The sequence below is a fragment of the Bactrocera neohumeralis genome, chromosome 3, assembly GCF_024586455.1.
Source record: "Bactrocera neohumeralis isolate Rockhampton chromosome 3, APGP_CSIRO_Bneo_wtdbg2-racon-allhic-juicebox.fasta_v2, whole genome shotgun sequence".
NCBI classification, from domain to species: Eukaryota; Metazoa; Arthropoda; class Insecta; order Diptera; family Tephritidae; genus Bactrocera; species Bactrocera neohumeralis.
Genome location: NC_065920.1, coordinates 13,914,486 through 13,941,607, shown reverse-complemented (window position 1 = coordinate 13,941,607; position 27,122 = coordinate 13,914,486). Strand labels below are relative to the sequence as shown.

At 35.0% G+C, this 27,122-nt stretch overlaps 2 protein-coding genes and 1 non-coding gene across 8 annotated transcripts in view; all 3 read left to right on the top strand.

Moving 5' to 3' along the window:
• The window catches only part of LOC126753518 (protein bunched, class 2/F/G isoform), a 228,873-nt gene that overhangs the window by 85,301 nt on the left and 116,450 nt on the right, over window positions 1-27,122 (top strand). The gene's annotated exons all lie outside the window — the stretch shown is intronic.
• LOC126753520 (nuclear transcription factor Y subunit beta-like) lies at window positions 1,430-18,468 on the top strand. The gene is made up of 2 exons (XM_050465031.1): window positions 1,430-4,630; window positions 17,673-18,468. The coding sequence occupies exon 2, from the start codon at window positions 17,887-17,889 to the stop codon at window positions 18,466-18,468; it is 582 nt and encodes a 193-aa protein (XP_050320988.1). The 5' UTR covers window positions 1,430-4,630; window positions 17,673-17,886.
• Window positions 19,430-19,503, top strand: Trnan-guu (transfer RNA asparagine (anticodon GUU)). Its single transcript has one exon. It is a non-coding gene; the product is annotated as a tRNA-Asn (tRNA).

Here is a 27,122-nt window from a genome sequence, read left to right as displayed (position 1 = left end):
TGAATTCCAAGCGCCTTTTCAGGAAATGTCGGTATGTTTTACACACCAACAGCAAATTTACGCGAATTCATATCGCACTGAGTGTAGGTGTAAATTTGTACGCTAAGGCATTATCAATTCTTGAATCATATTCCATACAACTTAATATATGTAGGTTTATGCTCTTTGCAGAAATTGCGGTGTATACACATGTGGCGATTAGCTCATTGCAGCGCTCGTCGTTGCAGAGCAGTCGCCTTGGTTTCTGTTAAAATTCTTGTATACTTATTTGCTACTCTACGCTGAGCAGTTCTGCACAAAGTTACCTCTCTATTAAACGTTGCTTATGCGCAGGCGCTATGCTGTTGTGTCAGTTCTTCGTTGCTATTTTGTAATTTATGTATCTGTAATATCTAAACTGAGTTATAGTGCTATTTTTTTTTTTACAAATATTTACGGAATTAAATTATTTATTTATTTATATACAATGTATAAATATACATATATCTACTATATATTTTATTCCTCTTTTTGCTTGGTTAGAATATAAGGTATTAAATAATATATACATTAGGGTGTGTAATAAAATCAGAATATATTTTTCGTGCCGTGGGCTCTTAAACGAAATATTTCTTAAGTAGTTAGAAGCGGGATTTAAATTTTTCTACCAAGCACCAAGTGAATACAAATTTCGGTTTTTTACCCACCCTAATATACGTATACAATTTTTAATTTTTTGCTGTTATCATACAAATATAGATCTCCATATGATACATTTAGTTGGAATATTGGGTCTCAAAAAATATATACATTAGGGTTGGTAATAAAAATATTATATTTTTCCCCCCTTGGGGCTCTACAAATTAGGTGCTTAGATATGTCTGCGGAAGTCTCTTCACCTATGAGCTCTTAAACGAAATATTTTTTAAATAGTTAGAAGCGATATTTGAATTTTTCTAACTGATAATAAGAAAAAAGTTAAAAACTATAAGACGTTCCCGTTGTAATTAAGAGCTCATACTTGGAGAGTCTTTCTCGGCGGTGTGTAGCGTCCTATTTTACAAAATAACAAGCAAAAAAAATTTTTTTTTGTCCCACCCTAATGTTTAATTTCTTTTTTTGTTATACAAATATATGTAGATCTCAAAATTTGTTTCAAGTAGCATGCGAAAAAAAATTTCATTTTTTTTACCCACCCTATTATATGTATGTATGTATGTACATACGTTTATAATATTCGATTTGACATTTTCGAGTACCGCTTTGGCATCTGATTTGAAATTTTTGAGCTGTCTAATGTTAGATATCAAAAATTTAAGATTTTGAACTCAAAACTGTTACAACTATATACATACATATAGGCCATTGAAGATTTCTTTTTAAAGAAGCAAAGCTTTCTCAAGATCGATATGGACTTCAAATTATTTAAGATTTTTTTCTATATAAACCAAAAATCAAACCTTGCTTTCATAAATACCAAACGCAGCAACTTCAGTGCTGCCAACAAACTGCCCGGGGAGCTCAACCTAAAGTCTCTTATGATATTGCTGGGTTATACAGCACACATGCTGTGCAGAAACCACATAAACTGAGCGTCTGCAATTCAAAAGCAAAATGTACAGAAACAAGCTATTACAGAAAAATCATACATTCTGACACAAGAAGCAAGCTACCTCAAGGCGCTTGTAAAACGCAGAGAACCATGTAAAACAACACCAACAGCAACGGCACCCACAACCCCTGCGTTAAACAGTGTGATGGGCAGGGTGAGGCAGCGCGTTCCTTTGAGCAGCTCACTAACCAACAACCAACAGTAACTCTCAAGCAAGCAAATGCAAAGCGCACAGCTCAGCTCTCAACACTGCTTGTCACATGGCTATATGAGTGCTGTGGCGGCAACGTTGTTGTAATGACATGCGCTGCCTTAAACTGACCTGGCCTGGTCGGTCAGCTTGCCAACTTGGCTAGCTGGTTCACAACTGCCACTACACACAAGCTGCTGCCAACCAACGAAACCACATACTCGTACTTTAATACTGTTAGTACATATCTGTATGTACTCGTATCTGGGCATTGTTTAAGTTTCGAAGCTCTCGCAATTACAAATGGCAAGTGAATCAAAGCGCTTGCTTATTTCATCTACTCATATGTGTGTACGCAAGCATCTTTCCCAGCACATTGCACACCCTCCCTCATACAATTTGGCATGCAAAATAGTCGAAACGAGACTAGTCGCCGTCTCATGGCCGCCGTCATCGGTGTTGTGGAAGTGGTCGTCGTCGTGCCTCAGTGTTCCTCAATGAAAACGCTTTTTCAGTGAGTAGCCATTTTGGCTGCACAAAAATACACCAGAACGTTACAAGCCAACAAATGAGACGAACAGCCAGCGAGAGTGCCGTTATACATACATATTTACATATATTGTACAGCAGAGCGTTGTTAGCGCATGGGAAAAAAGAAAATGTTTGTGACAGCGCTCGGAAAAGTGGCAGCACTGCAAAGCGTATTTTGCTTTGGCCACCACTACGACTCTCAACCTCTACGCTGAGAAGCTACGCTCGTCGCTCGGCCTGTCAATATACACTTTGGCTTCATACTATCCACCAACAAGCAACCAAAATACACAAATTTATTAATATTAGAAGCAAAGTTTTGCAAATTAAATATATATAAAAAAAATAATAATATATAAATTGTAAAAAAGTAAAATATATTCAATTTTATTTATATACAAAAGAAAATACCGCGCTTTTTTCTCGTATACTACGCAAAAAATAAAAAAGAAGAAACACCACTGCAATCAATAAAATACGCAAAACTTCAGGAAGCAAACACAAATTACGAAATAATCGTCGGTAAACGTGTAAAATATAAGCAGTGTATATATGTATATGGGGCATTGAAAACAGAGGAAAATAGCTACAAATAAAAATTGTGTAGAAAATTATAGTGCTGCGTGAAAGCAAGAAAGGCACCGAAATATTCATAAAAGCAATAAAAGTTTAAAAATCCAAAGAAAACATACGCAGAAAATACGCACGAACGCACGAAATAAAAAATAAAACCACGAGCGAGTTGGAAAAAGATAATAAAAAGCGAATGCGAAGCAAAATTCAGAGTACAAAAAACAGAAAAAAAATTAAAAATAATCAGCAACTAATTTGTTGCTAAGCGCGCAGTAAATGTAAAAGCTGTAAATATTGCAAAAAGCAATAAAAAGGTAAATGTTGAAAAAGTAATGAAAAAGTAACATAAAAAGCGATTTACAAAAATTGAGTTATAGTATAAAAAATTTCGGTTATAATAAATAAAATTATATTAGAGCGCTGTCTTAAGCAGAGTTGTTAGTGTAAAAAGTCACTAAAAATTAATTTCGAAATTAAAAAATATTTTTTATATTTAATAAAAAAAAAAAAAAATCAATAAAAAAGGTGAAATAAACTGGGACAGCAAATATTTATTAAAAAAAAAACAAAATAAATAAAAATTAAAAATAAAAAAATAAAAAATAAAAAAATATAAATTAAAAAAATAATAATAATAAAAAATAACAAGGAAAAAATTAGAATAAAATCTGAAAAGTGAAAAAAATAAAAATAAATAATAAATAAAAACCAAAAGCCAAAAATAAAAGACAAAAAAAAATAATATAATAAAATCTGAAAAGTGAAAAAATAATAAAAAGAAGCTTCCAATAAATTTCAAACAAGTGAAAGTGTCAGAAACACCTAGAAACACACACAAAATATTTTTCAAATAAAACGTCAAAGTAAACTATTAGGTGGGCGGTAAATTTCACGCCACATAAAAATTAAATCGCACATCAAGTGCTCGTAAAAGTGTGCCACAAATAAAGCGCAAAACACAAGAACAAACCCAAAACAGTGGAAATAATTTAGCAATTTTTCGTAATACCACCAAAATCAAGCATTTTACGAAGCACATACCCACCCACTAGTTTATTGTGCTAACCAATCGTCGCTCTTGATGCCAAAGGGAAGTTAAGCGAGTTCTTCAAAGCTATAAAATCGAAAACTAACACTACACATTTAAAGCGCACACAAAGCAAGAAAGCAGCGCCTACGCATTACCCCAAAACTGCAAATCTACTTCGTTTACTTTCCGTACAACCAACGCAAGCATACTTTATTTTAGGTCTACCCAGTGTAACTGTATCTTACTGTGTGTCATAATTGCCGACAGCTCCGTCATTGTTTGCGCTACTACATTAACGAGGAGCACAAATCTGCACTGCTCAAGTCCCTACAAACCGCCCAAGCGTTCAACCAATCAAGCCAACCGTTTAGTGCCTCCAAACAAAGAATAAAATAAAGTAAATGAACACAGTTAACTAACTGTTTGATAGTTCAACATCTTCAACACAACTCTAAATTATTTCGACACGCGCTCTGTCACCCCGCCAACACATTTCGTTGCTTAACGCCACCTATAATCCTACGTCGCATCGCCGAAATTTTTTGGTTTTATTTGAAATTTTATTGAACACTCGAATTTTGTCTTCGCGCGTTACTTCGTTTATTTTTACGACGTCTAGATCATCTGCTGTTGCCAATAAAACAAAAACAACATTTATGGAAAACAAAAGCAACTTAGAAATTGCATTCAATAACGGGAATATTTTTATAAAAAGGTAATGTAATTTGAAAGTATGCTTTCTTATTTCAGCAAAATTCATTTTCGTTTCGTATTTTTATGTTTTAAACAAAAAAATTTTAAGGGGTTATTCTAGTTTAGATGCTCGAACGCTGGAATTTTGGCAATTAATAAAAAAATTAAATGAAATTTTTGACTAAACAAACTTTTTCTAACATAAAATGTCGGCTGCTCAAAAATAATGTTAAATTTTTCACTAGTTTTCAACTTTTTCGATTTTTTTTTAATTATAAGAAATTTGAAAATAACAGTTCTTGTTGGTTTAAAAGTTTAGTAATATTTAAAAAATATTGCTACCAAAAATCGACTGTTTGGAACTAGAGATATCGTTACGATCGCAACCTAAAAAGTGATTTTGAGTAAAACACATTAAAAGCTTTACGTTGTGCTCAAACCGAACACGCTATAACTTTAAAAATAATTTGAATTTTCAAAAATCATTCATGGCAGATATTCCTGATAAACTAAACCATAAAAATATGAAAAAAAGATTTAAATTTTTTTAGACTAGAATACTCCTCTTAAAATCAAATGAACGCATTAGGACTTAGCTTAGCGTTAAGTGAATCAAATTGTGTCCCTGCGTACTCCTGCCTGTTAGACGTTGTTATAAATCCAGTTATTAAGGGCAAAGACTGTAAACTCTTTTTTATTTTTGACACATCATACCATTATATATGTATGTATTTGTTCGAAGTTGCTGTCAAAACTATATGAGAACTGATTTGTTTAATATGTAAATACATATATTGTGTTGCATGGAAAAAGTGTACTGTTATAAATTTCTTGTTACCAAATTCAGTATTATATTATATTTTCTACATTTGTACATGATTTTTCATAAAATTTTTTTTGAATTTTAAGCTTATTTCATAAAATTTACTGAAAACAAAATTCGATTTATTTACTTCGTAACCGTTGTTTTAGAGTTTTTATATTTAAAAGAGGTTTCTAAGATCTGCAAAAGAATAGTTTTAGTTTTTATGAAAAACGGGGAAATAAACTTCAACAGAATCCAAGTCTGCGACGAATCTTATATTCTGTAACCAGAAGACCAAAGCGTGACAAAAAAAATTTCTTACATAAGTAATATGTAAAATGGAACCAAAGAAACCGAAGGTTTTATACACTTTACCTGATAAAGAAAATAGATTATTATTCTAAAACATCGCTTTATCGTTTTTCAAAATATTCTTCCTTGAGATCTATACACTTTCGAATGTGTTTGAACCAATTGTCGAAGCCATTTTGCCACTCTAGTTGGGATATCAACGACTTCGACCATATCATCGATAAACACTGGTTCCAAAAATCGTGATGGAGCTATTTAATTCCATTTTCTGGCCGAGGAGATTATTTTAAGTTACTGTAATAATAAAAATGGGGCTAGTATATCAGAATGTTATGATTATCTATAACATAAAATATGTTCAACTCTACGATAAAGTTGTGATATGCCAAATTGCAACACTAGGGTTGCCAAATCCCGCCAAATAAGTGGTGACCCTCGTATATATGTGTGCTGTGATGGCACCTCCCTCTCGGGTTACCTTATACGCAGAACCTTCGTTACACTGACAGGGAAACAACCGTCATACATATATATTATACAAAAACGAACTATCAATGAATTATCTTCAAACTATATAAAATTTTCCGAAAAAACTATTTTGTTAAATGCTTATTTCCTCCTCTACAAATATCGGCTACACACAGAAATGTAAATTAATCCAACACACACACAATAAACACGAAGCTAACGTCATTGTTTAGCATAACATTGCCTCGGGCACTTGCCAAAAATAGTTTCTGCTCTGGCAATCTTTTGTGTAAGCATGCCACATTTTTGATACCCGAAACTAAGTGTTCAAACGCAGCAGAAAAATAGAAGAAACAAAGCAGCTTTTGTCACGCAAATCGCGCAGCGCCAACCAGAAAGGTTAAAGTGTGAGAATAAACCGAAAATTTCAAAGAAAGAATGGCGAAACATATTCCGCTGAGTCGTGGCTTGAGAACAAAAGCGCTTGCCAACATTTGATGTATTCATAAATTGCTAGCCTGATAGTTGAAAGCGTAAACCAAGAACTGACACGGCGTATGATAAACTTTCCATGCTGCCACTGCGCTACTGTGATGACGTCATATACTATATATGTATATGAAAAAGTGCCAAATAAATATATTCTTCAACTACTAAGTATACATATGTAAAGTATCACTGTTATATACATATTTCAACAACAGAACGTTTCCTGCTCTAACACATGCACCACACTTTCTTCCACCATGAGTATTACTTATTTCTTATTTATTCCCAACTTTGCATCCACATGAATATTGACCCACTTATAAACAGTATTGCTTACAAATGTTGTATCAAAACCCAAACACTTTGCATACTTGCTAACTGTTTTTTTTTCACTTGACTGTACTAAAATCAAGCAGTTAGCTGAACCAAGTTTCTTTTCAGTTAGCTTTTAAGTCTCAAACTCTTTAAAAGTTTCTAAGCTCTTTGTAAACGTGCTTTTTGATGTTTTCGATTTTTTGTTTTACTGGCAACATGTTTTTTTTTCTTGGCATAACTCACATTACTTAACATCCCTCATAAATAGGAGGGAACGTACATACTACTTAAATAGTTGTATGAAGTTTCTTCTGCTGGGGAGGCGTATCAACTCGGTTTGATTGTCGTTGAGTAGCTACTCATCACGTCAACACTTATGAAGGCGGAAAACTTATAACAGTGCTGTGAAACTTTAAGCTGCGCAGTTAGTGTAACAAGTCACTTTAAAAGTCCACGGCCTATCATAGTAAAACACATTTGTTTGGAAAAATTCGTTTTTTTAACGTACTTCCCTTCAAGGGTAATAAACAGATTTAGCGTCCCTCTAACTTTTCGATACAATTTTTGGAGTACGATTTGGGCTTTGCTTCAAAATAGACCTCAGTTTCGGCTAACACCTCTTCATACCACGAAAATTTCTTCCCAGCGTGCATTCTTTTGAGATCTGAGAACAGAAAATAGTCGCTGGGTGCCAGATCTGTAAAAAACAGAAGATGTGGAAGCAACTTAAACACCAGTTCATGTTTTTTTTGCCATCGTTTTCACTGACTTATGACACGGTGCATTGTTTTGGTGAAATAGGACTTTCTTTTATTTTTTATTCTTGAATGATATGATCTACACATTCAGTTGATAACTTTAGACTGCATGCTATCTCTAACAACTTCCCTTTACGGTCATCCAGATTTTGTTGTCGACTTTTTTGGTGTTTTCATCGGTAACAACCTCTTTTGGACGTCCACTGCGTTCACCGTCTTCGGTGTTCATCACGTCTAAACTTAGCATACCAATTCTTGCTGGTTGATTTTCTTGAGACAGTGCCCGGAACCTCGTCATCAAGACAAGTTTTTGCTTTAACTACATTTTTTCCCTTCAAAAAGCAATATTTTATTAAGACGTGGAATTCCTTTTTATCCATTTTTCACAATAACAAAAGTTGCTTCACTCAAAAAGCTATAACTCACAAACTAATGATCCGACAGCTGTCAAATTTATACACGCGACTTTGAAGGTTAGGGCTAATGCACAGTAGATCGGCCAAGCTTACCCACCAAATGTTGCCATAAATGCTCAATAGAATTTAGATCAGGTCTTTGGGCAGGCCATGGAAGGAGTTTGGGGTCATTGTCTTTCTGGTATATAAAGTTATTTTGTAAACTCATTTTTTGTGCTACGGGCTCTACGCAGCATCTGTTCGTAGGATTCTCCCATCATTTTGCCTTCAACCACTACCCGATTTGATATACCACTGTAACGAAAGCAACCCCAAACTAAAATATTGCTACCTCCGAACTTTATGGTACTAAAGAAGCATTTACTTTGAAGCCTCTCATGACTTGTTCGCCTATCTTTCGTATTGTTGTACCAAAATCTGCATCTGCTTTCATCACTCCAAATTACTTGTTTCCAAAAATTTGGCGGAATTTGTTTGGCAAATTTCAATCGTGCCTTCAAATTAATTTTGCTGTTGAACGACTTTTTGATCTTGTAGTGGCTGAAATAACTATTTTCTCGGATTTACCGCTGAATTGTTCGCTCAGAAACATTGATCTGAAGTCCGAGCTGAAATAGTCGGGTCTTTCTTCCTTTCTCTGATTATTTTAGTCTCTTCGTGAGCAGTGGTTTCCCTTGAGCGACCTGATCACACGCTCTCCAGTCTACCTTCTTTCTTGTAATTTTTTATTACTTTTTGGATTGTTAGCTTGGTCCTAGAATATTTGTCTGTCATTTTGCCGCAACCCAGTTCATTAAAATTATCCTGAAAATTCAGTTTTCGCAAGTCAAGGCTTAATTCTGCAGATTTTGGCTTTTCACCTAATAAAATCTTATATGTAGTGAAGTATTCATAGCTTTGTCGCATAAGGTATATTACAGTGTCATCAGTATCTATACAAGGAAAAATAAAAAACAAATATTTTTTTTTGTTGACGTAAAAAAACTTCTGCGACTATGAGTGAGTGTCTGATGAAGCGTTACATTTATGATGTCAAAGCTAATAGCAATTAAATGAAGTGATCTAATCTCCAAATATTTTTAATTGAACGAAATCCGTTAGATTAATAATATCGGTTACGTCGATACAATTTTCTAATTATGTCATCGAAAGATACACTTATTATACTTTTATTAGGTTTCGCTGTAAATGAGGCTGAAATCCGTTGTATGATATATGTATACATTTGTGCATACATATGTACATTAGAGTGCGTCGATTTTTTTCTATAAAATCGCATATACGGGAAATATTCAATCGTTTCAAACAATTTTGGCTTAGGGATTATGAGTCCAAAGCTTTAAAAAACGCTCGAAACTGGTTTTAGATCCATAGTCTCACCATAGCTGGCGATTGCTTCTTTCAGGCAGTTCATTCGTTGACAGTAGTCAATTCTCAATACATGAGGTTAGACTTTAGCAATAGGACATAGTAAATGATTCCCTGTCAATACCATCAAAAACCTAACAAAGAAAGTAAATTTTCTACTATTTATGTCCCCAATGCAATTGGCGAGTTACCGAAAATGTATTTACGAACTATTTACGATCGAATATATACATATGTATAATGGAAATCTAATTCGCATTCCAGCAGAAGCTAAATGCTTGAATTGGACGCGACATAGTACTTATATGTATTAGATTTGTCTGGTGTCCGCTACAAAAACAATAACAGCTGTTGTTTCCCACTGTTAATGCCAGAAAGACACTGCCACGCTGTTGGACGACGCCATACACGCTGTCGCCACAGTCTTTTGGCGCCCAAAAACTCAAGTAATACGTGACAGGCATTTGGAAAATCATTTTCCCTCAACAATTTTCCGATAAAGCGCGCACTCGCTGAACTTTGAGAATGTAGCAACAGAAGTAGCATGTAGAAAATGCGTGTATTTAACTTGCGGTGGGAAGCTTTAGGCAGACACTTGGGTGGTTTTGAACTACGGAGTGTTTTTATACCCACAATGGTGTACACTTATATTAAGTTTGCCATGAAGTTTGAAACGCACACACGAAAATGTCGGAGTTTCTAGAAAATATATTTAAATAATCAGCGTGGCAAGTCTGAGTAGATTTGGGCATATACGCGAAGAAGTCTCTGTTTTTGAGATATCGCTGCGCAATTTTGCACAAGTCCTTTTCTAGCCAAGAAGCTGCTCATTTGTCTAAATCGCTGATATCGGAACGCTATAGCATATAGCTATCAAAAAAACTGTATGATAAAAATCAAGTTCTTGTATGGAAAACTTTTTATTTTACAAGATATCTTTACGAAATCTGGTATATATTATTTTTCGATGTAGCGCTACAATATCTGAAGAAATTGTTCGGATCGAAAGCCTATAACATATAGCTGCCATACAAACTGTGTGAAAAAATCAAATTCTTGTATGTAAAACTTTTTTATTTGACAAGGTATCTTCACGAAATTCAGCGTAATTTATTTATTCAAAGCAACGCTGCAATATCCAAATGTCTTTTCCAGATCGGTTCACTATAGCATTAGCTGTCATACAAACTGAACAAACAAAATCAAGTTTTTATAGGAAACTATTTTATTTGTGAAGGGCATTCTAGCTTCGGTTAAAGTTTTTTTGTTGTTTTATGCATTATTTATGTACGTACATACGTACTATGTTAAAGCGGCAGAGACAAACTGCTGAGACTAGCAGCAGCGACAGCACCCATCTAAATCCACCAAGTATTTATCTTATGGCGCGCTTTGAAGCCTTACAACACTATATTATCACATTAAAAGACATTCGTCACTAAAACATCTGACGTTTGGATGGCTGAATACTTGCTTGTAGCATATCATTTGCTATGCTATTGTATACATACATATGTATTTATGCATACAAGCATGAGCACAGGAACTCAGTTGCTGCTAGATGACAAGGCAAAACTTGAGATACAAGTACGTTTTCAGGTCAAGGTTGCACGAAATTCTCTAAAAACGCACTAAACTAAACTCAACGCGCCCATACACAAACCAAAGCATTTGCACGCTTATATAGGGCGCATAGTTGTTGTTTGGCACGTGCGCGTGCACCGAACGAGAATCGCATAAAATTCGCTGCGTATAATAAGCGCAACATATTCGCTAATGCAAGCATGCATGTGTGTTTGTATGCGTATGTGGCATGCATGCCTTATGTCTTTCATTGCCGCAAGTTGCCAAGTCGATTGCTATTATATGCGCATATGTGCCTGCCACAATTTGTATTCTTTGTGCTCTCCATTACATATTTTCTTAGCTGCTTTTATTGCCCCCTTTATGTTCTTAAACATTTTTTTTTTGCTTTTCGTACTGCTATCTGCACGTGTGGCAGGTGGCTATGCCCGACACCTAAGGATTGCTGAAGTGGCTGCAGCTCGTTAGGGCAGTGCGTCACAGGCTTCGGTCGGTTTTGCATAGTGCGGTTGGCCGACTGCATGCTTTGCAAGTGTACAGTACATTTTTATTTTTTATTGCTTTGTGGCTTGTGGCAATCATGTCAGCTGATGCTATCGCGCTTGTGCGCTGCTGCCGCGGCTGTTGCGGTTATGTGGCTTGGCACATCTTCTATTTATGCGATTTAACACTTCTACGCTTCAGCGCCTGAATTGTGCCGCTCAATTCTTAAGCTGGCATAAGTGAATCCTGCTCAAGGACTCGTTTCTATTGCCACACTGCCACCATTCATTTACATTTTAACGCTTCTATTCATAACTATGTATAGATATAAGTATATGCGCATATATGCAAATACAATTGACATTTTAGCCTATAAACAATTTCTGGCCTATTCACACGATGTTTTTATTGTTGTGCAAACAAAAAAACCATGAACTCTACTTTATTGAAGCTTGAATACCCTTTACAAATAAAGAAGTTTCCACACCAGCAATTAATTCCGATCTTTCCGGTTGTATGGCAGTTATATGCTATAGTGCTTCGATTTTGACAATTTTTACGGATATTGTAGGCTTGTCTTGGCCAAGTTCGTCAAGATATCTCGCCAAATAAACAAGTTTTCCATACAAGAAGTTGGTTCTGGTTATACAGTTTGTAGGCAGCTACAAACGGTCCGATGCGCAAAATTTTTTTCAGATATTGTAGCATTGCCTTGGTTGATACTACGTGTCAAATTTCGTGAGGATATCTCGTCAAATAAACAAGTTTTCCATACAAGAAAATGATTTTCACCGTTAAGTTTGTATGGCAGCCATATGCTTTAGTGGTCCGATATTGACAGTTCCGACAAAAGAGCAGCTCCTTGGTGAGAAAAGAACGTGTGCCAAATTAAAAAAAAAATTGAAAGCTGAGAGACTAGCTCGACATGAACTTCTGAGCTTAATTTGATGCAAAGTATCATCACGAGAACGCAGTTTAAAAAATTTTCGTGAAAAAGTTAAAAATTGCAATGGTTTTGAGTAATACGAAGCTTTTTTATGTAATATATTTCTGTTGAATATCCTGCTGAACTTAAAGACTTCCTGCTTTATACAAAAGCTTACAGAAAAAAATGTTTATCATTTCCTCTATTAATTTTTGCTGTCCTGCAGTGCAAACAGGAAGTGAAAAAGGAAATTAATATACACACACTAGTAAAAAAACGAACATTTTATTTGATTGAGCATTCATCTTGTCAATACTCCTTCGTGCATAAAGGTCTTCAATTTAAAAATAATCATATCCATCATTATTTCCTCACACTGCACACAAAACACACTACTACAAAGTGATGTGAAGGATTGCTAGCGTCGTCGTTTTCATTTTTCCTTCACTCGTGCGGAAAATGCAACGGAAAATTGCATTGACCTAGTTTGCCATTTGTCATTTTCCAGTTGGCACGCAGCGTTTAAGTGTTAGCTCAAGCAAATATAGCAAAATATTTACATACATACATACATACATACATATGTATGTATGCAAAATAAATGCAGAAGAATTAAAAATGGTAAAAAGGGCTGCCATATCGAAATAATGATATTTTTACTATTTGGTTCAATGTTTTTACAAAGAAATTTCATTTTATTTTTTTTTTTTTGAAAAAAAAATGTTATTTTTTTTAGTTTTTTATTATTATTTTTATTTTTAATTTTGTTTTTATATTTTTATTTTTTTTTATATTTTCATTTTTTTATATCTTATGTTTCATTTATTTTAATTTCATTTATTTTAATTTAATTTTTTATTTCTTTGTATTTTTTTTTTAATATTTTATATTTTTTGTTTTTTTTAATTTAGTTTTATTGTTTTTTTTTCATTTATTTTTAAGTTAAAACTGCTTACATAAAATTGAAACTTATTGCCAAAAATATTTCTTTTACAAATATTGACGCCCTGTATCACAAAAATCGTTAAACATGCACGCTTTCTTTTATTTGAGAATGCTGAACTATGCTTGGCGTGTTCTTTATACATATATTTCCTTTGTCCTTTATATATTTATTTTTATTTGTGTTGTCCTTAACGATGACATTCGTCGTAACTTAACAACAAAATAAGCTCGAACTAATATGTGCCGATGTAATATAATCTGTTTGTATATGTATATTATTGTGAGCCAAAAATTATGGGATAAATGAAAAATTGTTCATAAAAATTTATATTAATATGAGTCAAAAGTGATATTCTCAAATTCATTGGCTAAAATATGCAAATAAGAAATAACCCTGTGAAGAAAATTTTGTAGTTTAATTTTAAAAGCTGGCGGTGAGCTTTTAAGCCCTCCCACTTAAATTACATATTATCACCTACATTAGGGTGAGTTGAAATTAGTAGTTTAAATTAAATAATTTCTCATAAATATGTATATAAGGATGAGCCAAAAGTAAACCTATCAAATTTATGGGTTAAAAAATACAAATAATGAACATCCCTAGTTTCGATATACATACATACATAGGTAGATTTTTGTAGATCATAAAATTTGCTTTAAAAAAATTTACCAAAGTGAGATTTTTAAAATTTCAAAATTTAAAACTTTGAAAAGGCAAAAAATGGGAATAAAATATAATTTTCGAATAATTTTATTTTAATTTTTTTTTATGATTTAGGGCTTATTATAAACAAAAGCCTAGATGCAAAAAAAGGACAAATTTGGCTTTTTTTTGGTTCACCCTAATGTACATATGTAAATGTACAACAAAACTGTACACCCTGTGACATTTGCAAATAATTTATATTTGTTGTTTGTTTTATAGTTTCCTTGCTTATGTGGTTTCTTTATATCTGTGGATTTTATATTATTTCTTGCAACAGCAAAGTTCCCTTAAGTTTTGATTGTACTTATGTATAAATATATTGTGGCAGTTATGCTGTTATTTTTAATTTTGCCACCTTTGTTGCTATTATTATTATCATTTGTTGCAAGTAAATTTCGTAGTGCGACAATTTACATCTTAAATTATATCGGTGTTTTCACTCACTGACAAACTGTTGAAGGTAACGCTGCATCGTCACTTATTGTACACATGTTACATACATGCCACATATTTGCACATACTCAACATACAATATACATACATACATAATTGTATATACTTATGTATACTTGGTGAAATGGCACGATTATGCCAACATCAACACCGTTGGAACGTTGCGTTGACTGCAGCGCATTTTAATGACTGTCAGCACAACAGTCGCTTGTCGGTTGACAGTTTTCTCATGTATGCAACGCCAACAGTATTACTTTCTACACATCCATCTTATTGTTGTCCTAATGAATTAGTATGGTTTCATATAACGCTCTATTGTAGCATGTGATATGTTGGCAAAAAGTGTAGAGCTTGGAATATAGCTGGAGGAAATAGAAAAAAATTGTCGTGTTTTTCATAGTGGTGAGACTATGTCCTCGTTTTAAACTTTTCATGCTTCAAATTGAAAAATATATGCATTTTTTAGAGTAAAATATTATAAGCGGGGAAAAAGTAGATATTACGCCAACTTCTTTACTGAAAACTCTTCTTGATTTCATAAAATTGAATAATTTGTGGAAAAACTCTCGCGAATGCCAAAAAGTTACTGGAGTATTACAATGTAATTCTTGTGCGGACATGTTGAAAATATTGCTGAAGAGCTTCGGAGATCAAACTATGGCACAAAAAATGTTGATAGAGGCTACAACGAGTCAACGCGGGCCGAGAACGCCTTTAAGACGAACCATCAATACCGCCGAAGGCCGTTCAAAAAATCAAAGATTTGCTTATTGTAAATTGACAATTAGAGACCTCGATAATAAAGTTGGTATATGTTTTGGCTCAACCCAAACCATTTTGAATAATGTTTTTTGTCTCAAACGCGTCAAGTGTCTATTAGTGCCAAAACCGCTCCAATGAAACATGCCATGCCATAATGCATTGGTTCTTCATCATTTTCTTTTCAAAAACTCGACTCATATTGTTCCTCAACCGTTGGTATTTGTCTAATTGGGCTGCGTGCGACCTCTGGCTATCCAACAAACTCAAACTTTGGACTCGATTGAGGAGATAAAAGCCGAATCGAAAAAGGTCTGATACTTCTGGTACAGCTATCGATACAGCTATCAGGGATGGAAAATGCGTTAGCAAAAGTGCGTTTTATCGGGCGCGGATTACTTTGGGGAGTATGATTTAGATTTGGAAGAATTTTCGTTTTATAAACGAATTCACCCTAAGTTTTGCTAGTTCTTTCTTGGCACGTTATTTGATATAACAAACCTTCGAGTCGAAATAAGGGTTCTTAATAATAATTTTTGTTGTTGTTGTAACGGGTACTAAACCCCCTTAGGATGATAAGGATTAGATAAGTTGTCATCGAGGTCATGCAACAGTAGGCCCAGCAAACGTGCTGTTTCGACGGGGTCGGACCATAGGGAGGGGGTGTCAGATGTCTAGGGTTAGCAAATCATGCAAAGAGGTGGTTAATGACTCGTTTCACGCTGGACATATATTTTATATGCCAGGATCGATTCTGGATAAGTGGGACTTAACCTGCTACAGTATCCAGAACGAAGCTACGTAAGGGTCACTATTGATTCTCACGGCAACTCGAGCTCGTCGTCTGCAATTGGAGGTTTTTTGACTCCAAGTACGCCATTTACTGAGAGGGAGTCAGTGAAGGTGTTAATGGCTGCAGTGTGAATGGCGGTCAGTATTGTTTTATGTCGTCGACGTAGTTGATGAAGGACCTATTGTTGCTTCAAGGAAGCGGTTCCGCTCCAATGATTTCTGCGAAAGCACCCCAGCAGAATCTTTATCTTCATTTTGTTTGGTCAGTTTGTATGGCAGCTAAATGCTATAGTAGTCCGATATCAACGATTTCGACGACTGAGCAGTTTCTTGCGTAGAAAAATACTTGCGCATAATTTCAGATCGATACCTCAAAAACTGAGAGACTAATTCGTGAATTATCATTTAGATATATACTTTAAGGCGCCTACGACGTGTTCGTCTGGATTTTACAAACTTCATGACAAATCAGGTCTATAGCAAATATAATCTTCTGAAAGTTATGCCTGAGAAAATTTGTATATGGGTCTTCTTAAATGAACTATGTGAAACAGTATGTTCAAATTTTCTGCAGACATACTAATTTTTTAGTTAAACCGCATTTGCCTTGTTCATATTTGTCGACCATTGTAAGAGATGACACCTTTTATTTTTGAATTTTCGTCTTACAATAACAATTATTGGTATTTTTGCTATATTTTACTTTAAAAAGCGTTGTATTGCTTTTACTTTTTTCATGAATATTATTTTAAGAAACTTTTAGTATCTTAGACGACCTTAGATTTACCACTTCCCTACAAAGTTTCCAAATTTCCTGAAAGTATGCTTTCATCTTTGTATAGAATTCTTGTTATTATTAGTAAGCTATATATAAAATTATATGTATATGTATGCAAAAAGTATATGTTTAAAAATATTTTGGAAAACTTTTGAAAAAAAAATTCAAAAATTAAAAAAAAAAGTTTGAACGTTTAAAAAAAATTGAAAAATTGATGAAAAAACATTTTCCTTGAAAAAAAATCTGAAGAAAATATAGTTTATTATCCCACTTATATGCCAACATATTATGAAAGATATGCCACATAGATATATTCAAGCTTGATTTACGAAGCTCTAGTTCTCCCATAACCATGATATTAGCGATGATAAGTGGCACTGTTAGTTACCGTTAGTAAAATATAACTCAAATGTTTATTATAAAGTGATGATTATCAAATATTGGCTACCATTTGTGTTGTTTGAAGCTATTGGTCTAAACAAATACTCGCATGCTGTGTTAAATATTACGTTTGTTGTTGTGATTATGTACGTTTTACAGTTAAAACAGTAAAAAATTCATTTTTATAATTTTATAAAATATTCGGCCTTATACAAACTAAACACCACACATACTTTACGATTGCGCAGACGAGTTACTTTTGTTTGCATAAATGTTGTATCAAAAAAAAAAGAAGTAAGTATGGAGTTTAATGAAACAGCATTGCAGTTGAATTAAGACTGAAAGGAGACTAACTGTTACAAGAGCGAAAAACACAAAAAAAAATTACTAAGAAAAAGGGAAATCGCTGTAACTTTATTGAGGAAACTAAAAACGAATCAGCAGTGTTTTTTTTCTTCTAAACTGCACACACACACATGCGCAAAAGCACAACGGTGTCCAAAACACGCACACATGCACGCCTTAATTATGTTGCTGCACAATGTCCACACCGTTGGGCGACGACACCACCACAAGTAAATCGGCACCAGACACGCAACAACGTGCCACAATCACAACAACCACAACAATAAACACTTGCGAACAGCATGCCAACATGAACACCACTGCAGCAACTGCTGTTATTGCAACGAGCGCAACTGCAGCCACAATCACAGCAACAACACGCCACACTAACCACATACTTAACCACCACCATAACCAACACCACCAACAACAACAACATGAGCAACAACAACCCTCACAGCAACAGTCATATTGCACGCCAATCGATGTTGTTGATGGTAATGTTGTTGCAATTGCAACAACAACATCGGGTGTGGTAGATTGCTGGCAAACACCACAGCAACAGCAAGCACAACAACAACAATTGCTTTTGCCACAACGACAACAACAGCAGCAGCAACAGCATGCGCCGGGCAACAACAGCAGCAGCGGCGGCAGCAGCAGCAATCCTTCGAGCAGTCATTTTGTTTGCTATTTGCCCGTGCTAAAGCCCGATGTGGTGCTCAGCGATCGCGGTCTATTTACCGTTTATTGTTTTGTCAAAGATTTCGTTAGGTAAGTACAACAAAAACAAAACTATTTGCTTTGTAATGTGTACTTGTCTGTGTACTCCTGATGATAACGCTTTGTATTTGCAGTTGTACTTGTAGTTGTAGTGTTGAAAAATGTTGACGCTTTTGTTGTTCTTGTTGTTGCTGAACGATTTCCATACACCAAACCATATACTCTTTTTTATACATTGATAATACAGCAGCACATATGGTATCTACATACATATGTATATATCTACATATACACATACATAGCTGTGCATAAATATATACAAACATACATAGTCGCACATTATATCCACCACACACACCGCTTTGCTTGATTTTTAACTGATCGCCATTGCACCAGACTCCCTTTAATCGCGCGTTGCGATAAGGCGCTCGCTCCTCCATATGGAAATAAAAAATGCTTGGGCGGCACAAAAGCATGTTTAAATAAAAAAGTGTCAACAATGATAGTGAAACACACATACACATACATACAACAATTGTAATCACATCTGCAGCGCCCGCCATCGCTTATCAGCTGCTGTTCACACATACATATGTGTGTGTGTGTAATGCGTATATATGTACATGCATACAGCGGTAATGTACGTATATATATGGCGCTTAAACTGTGCTTATTATCAGTTTGCTCTTGCAGCCTTTAGCATTTTGCTGTGCTCCTGTTATTCCACCACTAGCTATCACCTGTTTTTTCAGCTGTGATACGGCACATCGCACATTTTATTATCGCAACACTACTAAACAGCAAGTGTTTTCCGACAATAGTGAAAAAACAGCAACAATTATAGCAGAAAAAAAACAAATGAATATAGTCTAATAATATAATTTTGTCTACGATTATTGCATAATTGCCCTCCATTTGTTGTTATTGCTGCCACTGTGCAGCTGCTCGTTCCACACACATTTGCTTGCTTGCATAGCCTCGTATAGAATATCCCTTAAGCGCGTCAATTTTCAAGTGCCTCCGTGGCGCAATTGGCTAGCGCGTTCGGCTGTTAACCGAAAGGTTGGTGGTTCGAGCCCACCCGGGGGCGACAATATTTTTTATGATTTTTATTTTGAACTAGTTTTTATGAAATTTTTTGAATAATATTTTTTAGTTATTTATTAAATTTACGAGAATATAGGAAAAATTCAAAAAATAAAAAGTTCAAAATTCCTCAAAAAACCTAGACGTGGAACTGCCCACGATTATAATTTTTCTTACAATCAGAAACTAAAAAAATATTGCTGATCTACAAGAATGTAGCGATATCTGGTTTTACGGAAAAGTTGAACCACAATTTTTTAACGAAAGTGTTTCAAGAAAGACGTGCATAAAGTTTTGGCAGCCATTACGCTCATTTCTGAAATTATTTGCCGGAACAAGTTCAAATTTTAGGAGAATATTCTCAAATATAATAATATGTACATTAGAGTGGATAAAAAAAAAGAATATTTTTTTTCCGTTTAGTACTCTGAAGAATAGATGCTTAGACACATTTAAAAAAGTTTATCCAAGTAGGTCCCTTTATTTTTTTTATCCACCATAATGTTCATTCAATATACATACATATATGAATAGATAGATAGATGAATTAATTAGCTTTGCACCGCGACCTATGGTCTATTGTACCCTCTTCTAAGTCACAACGAATCTTTTAGCCCCAGAATATTGATAAATTCCAATATACTGTTAGCACCTGGCATTTATTTGGAAACAAGGATCCAAGGGCCTTCATGCTGCTTCTGCAGTCCGCTGTGTAATCAATTAGGAGCTGTTCTAGAGTTTCAAGTTCCATTTCTCAGTACCGGCAATTTGTACAAAAAGGCCCAGGTTATATATGTAAGTGTTTCTTGAGTTTACACTGGCCAGTGTAGAATGCGACAAGTAACCAGGATTTGTCACTTGGGAGGTTGATAACATATTTAAATTTGCTAAGGTTGCAAGCACCCATTAGCAACTTGGCATGGCCCATACCTTGAAGTTGGTGACAATATCTTTCCCTCTCTACTCCTTCCTACATACGGTATGATATGAGGATCAACCGCAATAAGGGGTTCAGGTCCTATAATTTTGGTGGATGCTACTACCCCCAGATAATGCGGACTTGGTTACAATCTGACAGACTGTTCAGCCGCGTTGGAAGTTTATCTCTAGGCACCGACTTAAAGCAAAGAGATCTGCTTGGAATAAGCTCAGCTATAAAGAGTTAACTTTAAACTTCTTAGTGAAGTTGACTTTTTTGGTAATGCTGTCCCTTGGAAGAAGAGTCAATGGTATTTCGTCACTTTATTATTACCTTACCTTATCTTACCTCTGCCAAACCCTCCTGCTATCATTTGAAGCAGTGTATGTTTGGCCACCTGACCGATTACTACAAAGTGCTGCCGGTATGTGCGCTTGGCATCCGACACACAGATTCAGACTAGTCGTTGCAGCTTCGCTAGTTGAAGTCCTACCGAAGTCTGAGATGCTTATTAGGCCCAAGCCACCGCTCCATACGTGATAATCAGTACAACCACCAGACAATGCTCGGCTTGCAGCCGCAGGATCTACGGGCTAGTAGAATGCCCACCATTTGTGTTTTAGTGGTGCTTTCACCGCAGAGTGGACCAAGATATTTGACCGTATTAAACTTCTCTACCTCTTTGTCGCCAAGAATAAGGTTTCTGTGGTCAGGCAGGGACCTACGTCTCGTAAATGGAACTGTGATCTTCAAGGGATTGATGTTAGCCAGTCCTAATCCCCTTTGTACGATATCGTGGAGAGTGTCTTCGAATGTATGATTCAAGTGGATATAACCCTTTAATAATCATCTTATAAGTATGTAAATAACTTAGAATAAAATATTCCAATAACTTTGCGCATTACAACAATTAAATATATAATCACCTACCAATTCATGCCTTATAATTATAATTGCAATTTTCCGTAACTATTCCAACATTATGTAAACATTTCACACACAATTACATATGTACAATTACCTACACCCGTATCTACTATGAAATTGTACACAGTCATCATCACAACATATCACAACTAAAAACAAAAACAGACAAACAAAGCATCAATCAACTTTCAAAACGTGAATTCCCGTTGCATTCTGACTCAGCATAATTCTCATCATCTGTCTAATTATTTCGACCACCAACCGCGTCGCAAAGCATTCGCGCTCGCCATTTAATTTCAACACTTCTAAAGAAATCCACAAAATAAACATAAATGGAAATTCTTTAACTATCACTTAACCTCTGACGGCCATTTTCACACATGGCCGCGACGAAGCCCAATTATTATGCCAAAGCAATTCCGAAAAGTTCACGTAAGAAAATTAAAATGAAAATGCGTCATACATAAAAGTTGGTGGCCGCCAATAAATAAATAGAAAATCGCTTGTGCATAGACTAAATAAGTTGGAACTGTTTCCCATTACTCGGTTGGATGACTTATTGGCTGGCAGCACGCGTGGAATATAAATTCGGTGAAAATTTGAAATTATTCCATTTTAGTTGAAGATTCTACCGAAGCAGTGGCCGTAGAATCTAATTTGAAATCTCTGAATTGTACTGAATAATTCTAAATATTGTTTACTTGATTACTAAAGTGTTTAAATTCTTTGAAATCTGCATGTTCTGAGTATACGTATGTATATGCCCGTACAAAAAAGCAGGTAAATATTTTGTTCCCGCTTCAAGCGAAAATGTGTACCCTTTAACTTGACCATACTTCACGTAAATAAAGGCTGATTAATTTCGAGGTTCCCTACTTTTTTAAGATAAAACACGCAAACTTCAAATTTAATTTATTATCATTCGAGAGAACATTCTTTGGCATTTATTTTTTGAAGATTATCTTGTTGGCCAACCGTTGAGTCCAGTTTTCGATGACTCGTTCGAACATTTCGACTATTAACTGCCGAATGACACGCGTGATGGTTTGCGTCAAGGCTTGAATGAAAGCGAGATTGTTCGCACAGAATTAAGACTTTACATATACTCACTGGGAAAAGTCTAACTGTGTGATCTTGGTGGCCAATCGACCAGCCCAAAACGAGAAACTATCAGCTCACCGAAGTGTTCTCTCTGACGTTCTGGCGCCGTTTTGTTGAAACCAAAAATAGTCGAGATCACGAGCTACAATTTCAGGCATCAAATAGTGGCTTATCATGACGCGATAACGATCACCATTGGCGATTACGTTAACACCGGCATCATATTTGAAGAAATATGGACCGACTATTGCCACAAACCACACCATACCGTAGTTTTTTCTAGCAGCTCTTGAATCTCTTATAGTTGCTCCCCGTCACAAATGCGCTTGTTTGCCATACTAATTGAGCCAGAAATGGAGCTCTATAGCTGAACAAAATTTGGCTCGAAAACGTCGGAGATCTTCTTGGGATTTTACATAATGTGAATTTTCGTAATAAAGTTGAACGATTTTAAACGTTGTTCAGGCGTAAATCTTTCCATGATGAAATTCCAAACAGTACTAACCAAAAATTACATGGCAGCTTGAAAGGCTATTGAATAAAGTACATCTATTTGGATCACACGTTATTTACACAGGTAAAGTTAGGTTATTGTCAAGAGGTGGAGCCTAACACGGATTTCACTTGGACAGCTTAGAACGTCGGTCCGTTGTATTACTTAAACCTCCCATATAATAGATCATAAAGCCCATACAAATCGACAAAGCGCTTTGAGCTTATCACAAACTTGTTGAGACCGCTAATGTCAAGTTCTGCTATGCCTGGTTCGCCGAAAGTAAGACTGACGAGATATTTCATACTCAATCTTGCAAAAGCTGAATAATCCCTCCTCCATACAACTTTGAAAGCTTGCATCCGTCAAAGTCCAATAAGAGCCTCTAATATTGCGGAAAGATTAACTTTGGTAAGGGCAAGTAGTTCAGAAGATCTCCTGCGTTCTGCACTAGGCCAAAACGATGTTGATATGCCACGTTACCTCCACTTCAGTCCCATTCCAATAAGAGCGACTGCAGTTACAGTTTCCAGCGATTTCGTTACGACTAGGCAATCCAACGAGTCTGATGATGTGGTTGATGCTTTTCGTAGGGAGTACAATTACTTCTTGACTAGCTTTGAGCGCCTAGTAAACGAGCTCATCGCTATTATTACCATTCTGCTGTCGAAGTGAATCTTGAGCTCCCTAACAGAGGCTGCACTTCGTCTACCGTCACCTTAATAGCAGCCATTTCTGCCTGAAAAACTTTACAGTGTTGCTTTAGCCTAAATCTAAGATTGACTTAGAGCTCTTTACAGCTACTCCTCCGACCTTTCCACGTATCCTCATCCGTAAAAACACCTGCGCGTCTTCTATAGCGACCCCTTCTCATCCACATATCTCTCGATGGTAATGTGAGCAGAGAAAAGCAGCCACGAGTAGCCTTGGCGACACAGTGAATAGTTTTATAAAAGTCCACGGTTTGGTTTTAAATTAAATGTACAAAAACTTTCAATTATTGAAGACGTCCATTAATAATGAATAGATATTTTTTTAGTATAAATAATTTCTAAAAATAATAAACTGTTAATAGTCTTTCGAAGTTTCACGACTTATTAAGGTACTGCAATGTAGGCATGGTAAAAATGTATATATTTTTATATATATTTAAAGTAAATTGCCTAAAATACTCATGATATACGTTTTTCATATAATTTAGTCGGTAAATATGCAACAATGTGCTTTTATGGGTGCATGTTCTCGGTTGACTGACTCATTGTCAGTCATAAGACACTATTTCTACTGTGTTTCTACTGTGGTTTTTCAGATCAATATGTCAACAAAATTGTTGAAAAATTAAGCAATAAAAACGTGTAGAATATACATATATGTACTTGCACAATAAAAAAAAAAATTACTAAACTTTTTTTTTAATTTTAATTTTTTTTATTTCAATTTTTTTTATACACATTTCTTTTCTCTATTTTATTTGTTATTTTATTTTAATTTTTTTTTTTATTTCTTTATATCAGTTTTCCTCAGCAATTTTTCATTTCTTTCTGAAAATTACAGCTTTGTGCAGCTGACAGCTGAAAAGGAAAATTTCTTTAATGTGCTGTGACACCAACCAAAATTGTACAGCAGCAGCCACAATGTATGCCACGCCACCCACCGCTTGGTGTTGACAACTATATGACTTTATTTGGTTGGCATAAAAATGCTTTGTAAACTTGTTGAGTTTTTGGCTCTGCTGTTGCTCACTCACTGTCTGTTTATGCGACTTTGTCGACCACCGTCGTCTGATATCTGCCTGCCTGCAACGGTTATACAACACGGCGACTGCCAATTACGTAGTAGCGTACAACTAGTATTAGGTATTGTCAAAGGGCGTTCATTGGTGGGGCCACTCAACACTGAGTGACAGCCAATCATTGCCACTCAATTAACGGTGGCACTCAAATGATGGCATAAGGGGCGCAACAGCAACAACAACAGCCAGCGAGTGCAAGGAATGCTACGCAGTTATACAGTTATGTGTTCAGAAATAAGAATTGGATATATTTTTGTATGTATGTATGTATGTGCATTTGCTTCCGTTTGTGTGGCTGCACTTTCTTATGCACACACACATATATGTATATACATTTATCGGCTGCTTGCCAGCCGCAGTGCATTGCTTTACTTTGAATTGCAACAAATTCAGCGAGTTCATCGCTTGCTAATGTCCACCGCCAAGTTTCACAGCTCATTCGCCACCGTGTGCGTTCGATGGTGCAAAATTATTTGGCATTTTCTTTTGGCCAAGCGCCAAATTTATTTCAACTTTATTTATCGTTAAGGACGTGCTTTTGTCGGGGCGCAATCGCCGATTACGTTAATTAATTATGTACGTATGTATGTCTGCGTGTATGTGTGTTCGTGGCGAACAAATGGCAAATTACGCACACTCGTCGGTTTCTAGGTGTCTGTTTGGATATTGACTTCTGCGGTACTTAAATTTAATTTACGCAGAAGTCAAAGTAATTCTAATTTTATAGTAATTTATTAAAGACGCTCTGTCAAGTTGGCATGTTAAGTGAGACTGTTAAATTAAACAAATTTACTTAAGTATATGTGCAAGCTTCAAATGCGGATGTACTTAAGTTTTATGTAAATAAAATTGATAAATAAGCGAAAAAGAAATTATAAACAAATAAAAATCATATGAGGTGACAGTTAGAATGAAACTAAATTAATTAGCAAATACACATACAGTAAAACCCGCTTAAATGTCTCACGAAAAATCCTATTAGGCGGGTTTGTTACTTAAAAGATTGCGCTTAAATTCCTCGTTGCGAATACTAAGCCCTAAATTGTTAGTTTTTTAAGCGGGTCAGTTCTTAGGCGGAGAGGTACTTAAACAGATTTTACTGTGCATAAAAAAAAATATGTTTTTTTTAAGTTATTATATATTTTTTTAAACAAATTTTCAAAATTGGAATTTAATTTCATTAAATTTGAATTGACCGATTTCTAAAACATTTTCTATTCTCATTTCATTGCAGGTAAGCATATTCACTGTTAAAATAATGCTGCGGCCGTAAGTAAAAAATTATTGTAAATGACACTAAAAAATTTAAAAATTAAGATTAAGATTTTTAATTAAAATTCATTTTATATACGTGCTCTGAATAGGCTATATTAAATTTTATATACCCAGAAGGAATCGTCGGAGACCTTTGAAGTTTGTATATAAATGATCAGTATGTCTGCATATACGCGAGTAGTCTCTCAATTTTTAAGATATCGATTTGAAAATTTGCCCACGCTTTTTTCTCCCCAAGAAGCTCCTCATGTGCCGGAACCACAAATATCAGTCTACTAAATTAAATGTAGCTCTGCATATACAAACTGATCTACCTAAATGAAGTCCTTGTAAGAAAAACTTTTTTATTTCACCAGATATATTTGAAATTTGGCATGGATTATTTTTCAAGGCAGTGCTACAATCGCCGTACAAATTGTTTAGATCGAACCACTATAGCATATTGCTGCCATACAAATTTAACGATCAAAATCAAGTGCTTGTAAGGAAATCATCTTTATTTGACATTTGATATTTACACGAAATGTGACATAGATTATTGTCCAAGACAGTGCTCCAATCCCTGTAGAAAATGTTGAGATCGGACCACTATAGCATATAGCTGCTATACATACTAATTGATCAAAATCAAGCTCTTTTAAGGTAAACTTTTTTATTGGCCAGATATCTTCACGGAATTTGGTATGGATTACTGTCCAAGATATCCTAACAAATGGTTCAGAATTATATTGCATATAGCTTTCCTTCAAACTGACCTACTTAAAATTGGGTTTTGAACAATTATTGAAATATTTGCAGACCACTTTTTTAAATTGCTTTAAAATTATGTTTTAGTGATCTGCTGGTAAATTACAAAATTGCTGAAATGTTCATTTATAATATCTTCTTAAAAACATTTGAGCTTAATTTGTTGCCATTGATAAAGCGAATTAGCTTGTTATGATAAATTGATTATTTGCCAGCAGTCGCTCAAGCAATAAAGCGTGTATGTACATAATTACCTTATTGATATCTTATCACAAAGGACAAACAAAACTCATTGTCAATAATAAAGCTTACTGTTTGCAATGTTTACGCTTTTGAAAAACGCTGAGTTCACACAAATTTCTGCAAAAA

Coding starts and splice junctions, on each gene's coding strand:
- LOC126753520 (XM_050465031.1), top strand. CDS start 17,887: ATGTCCACACCGTTGGGCGACGACACCACCACAAGTAAATCGGCACCA.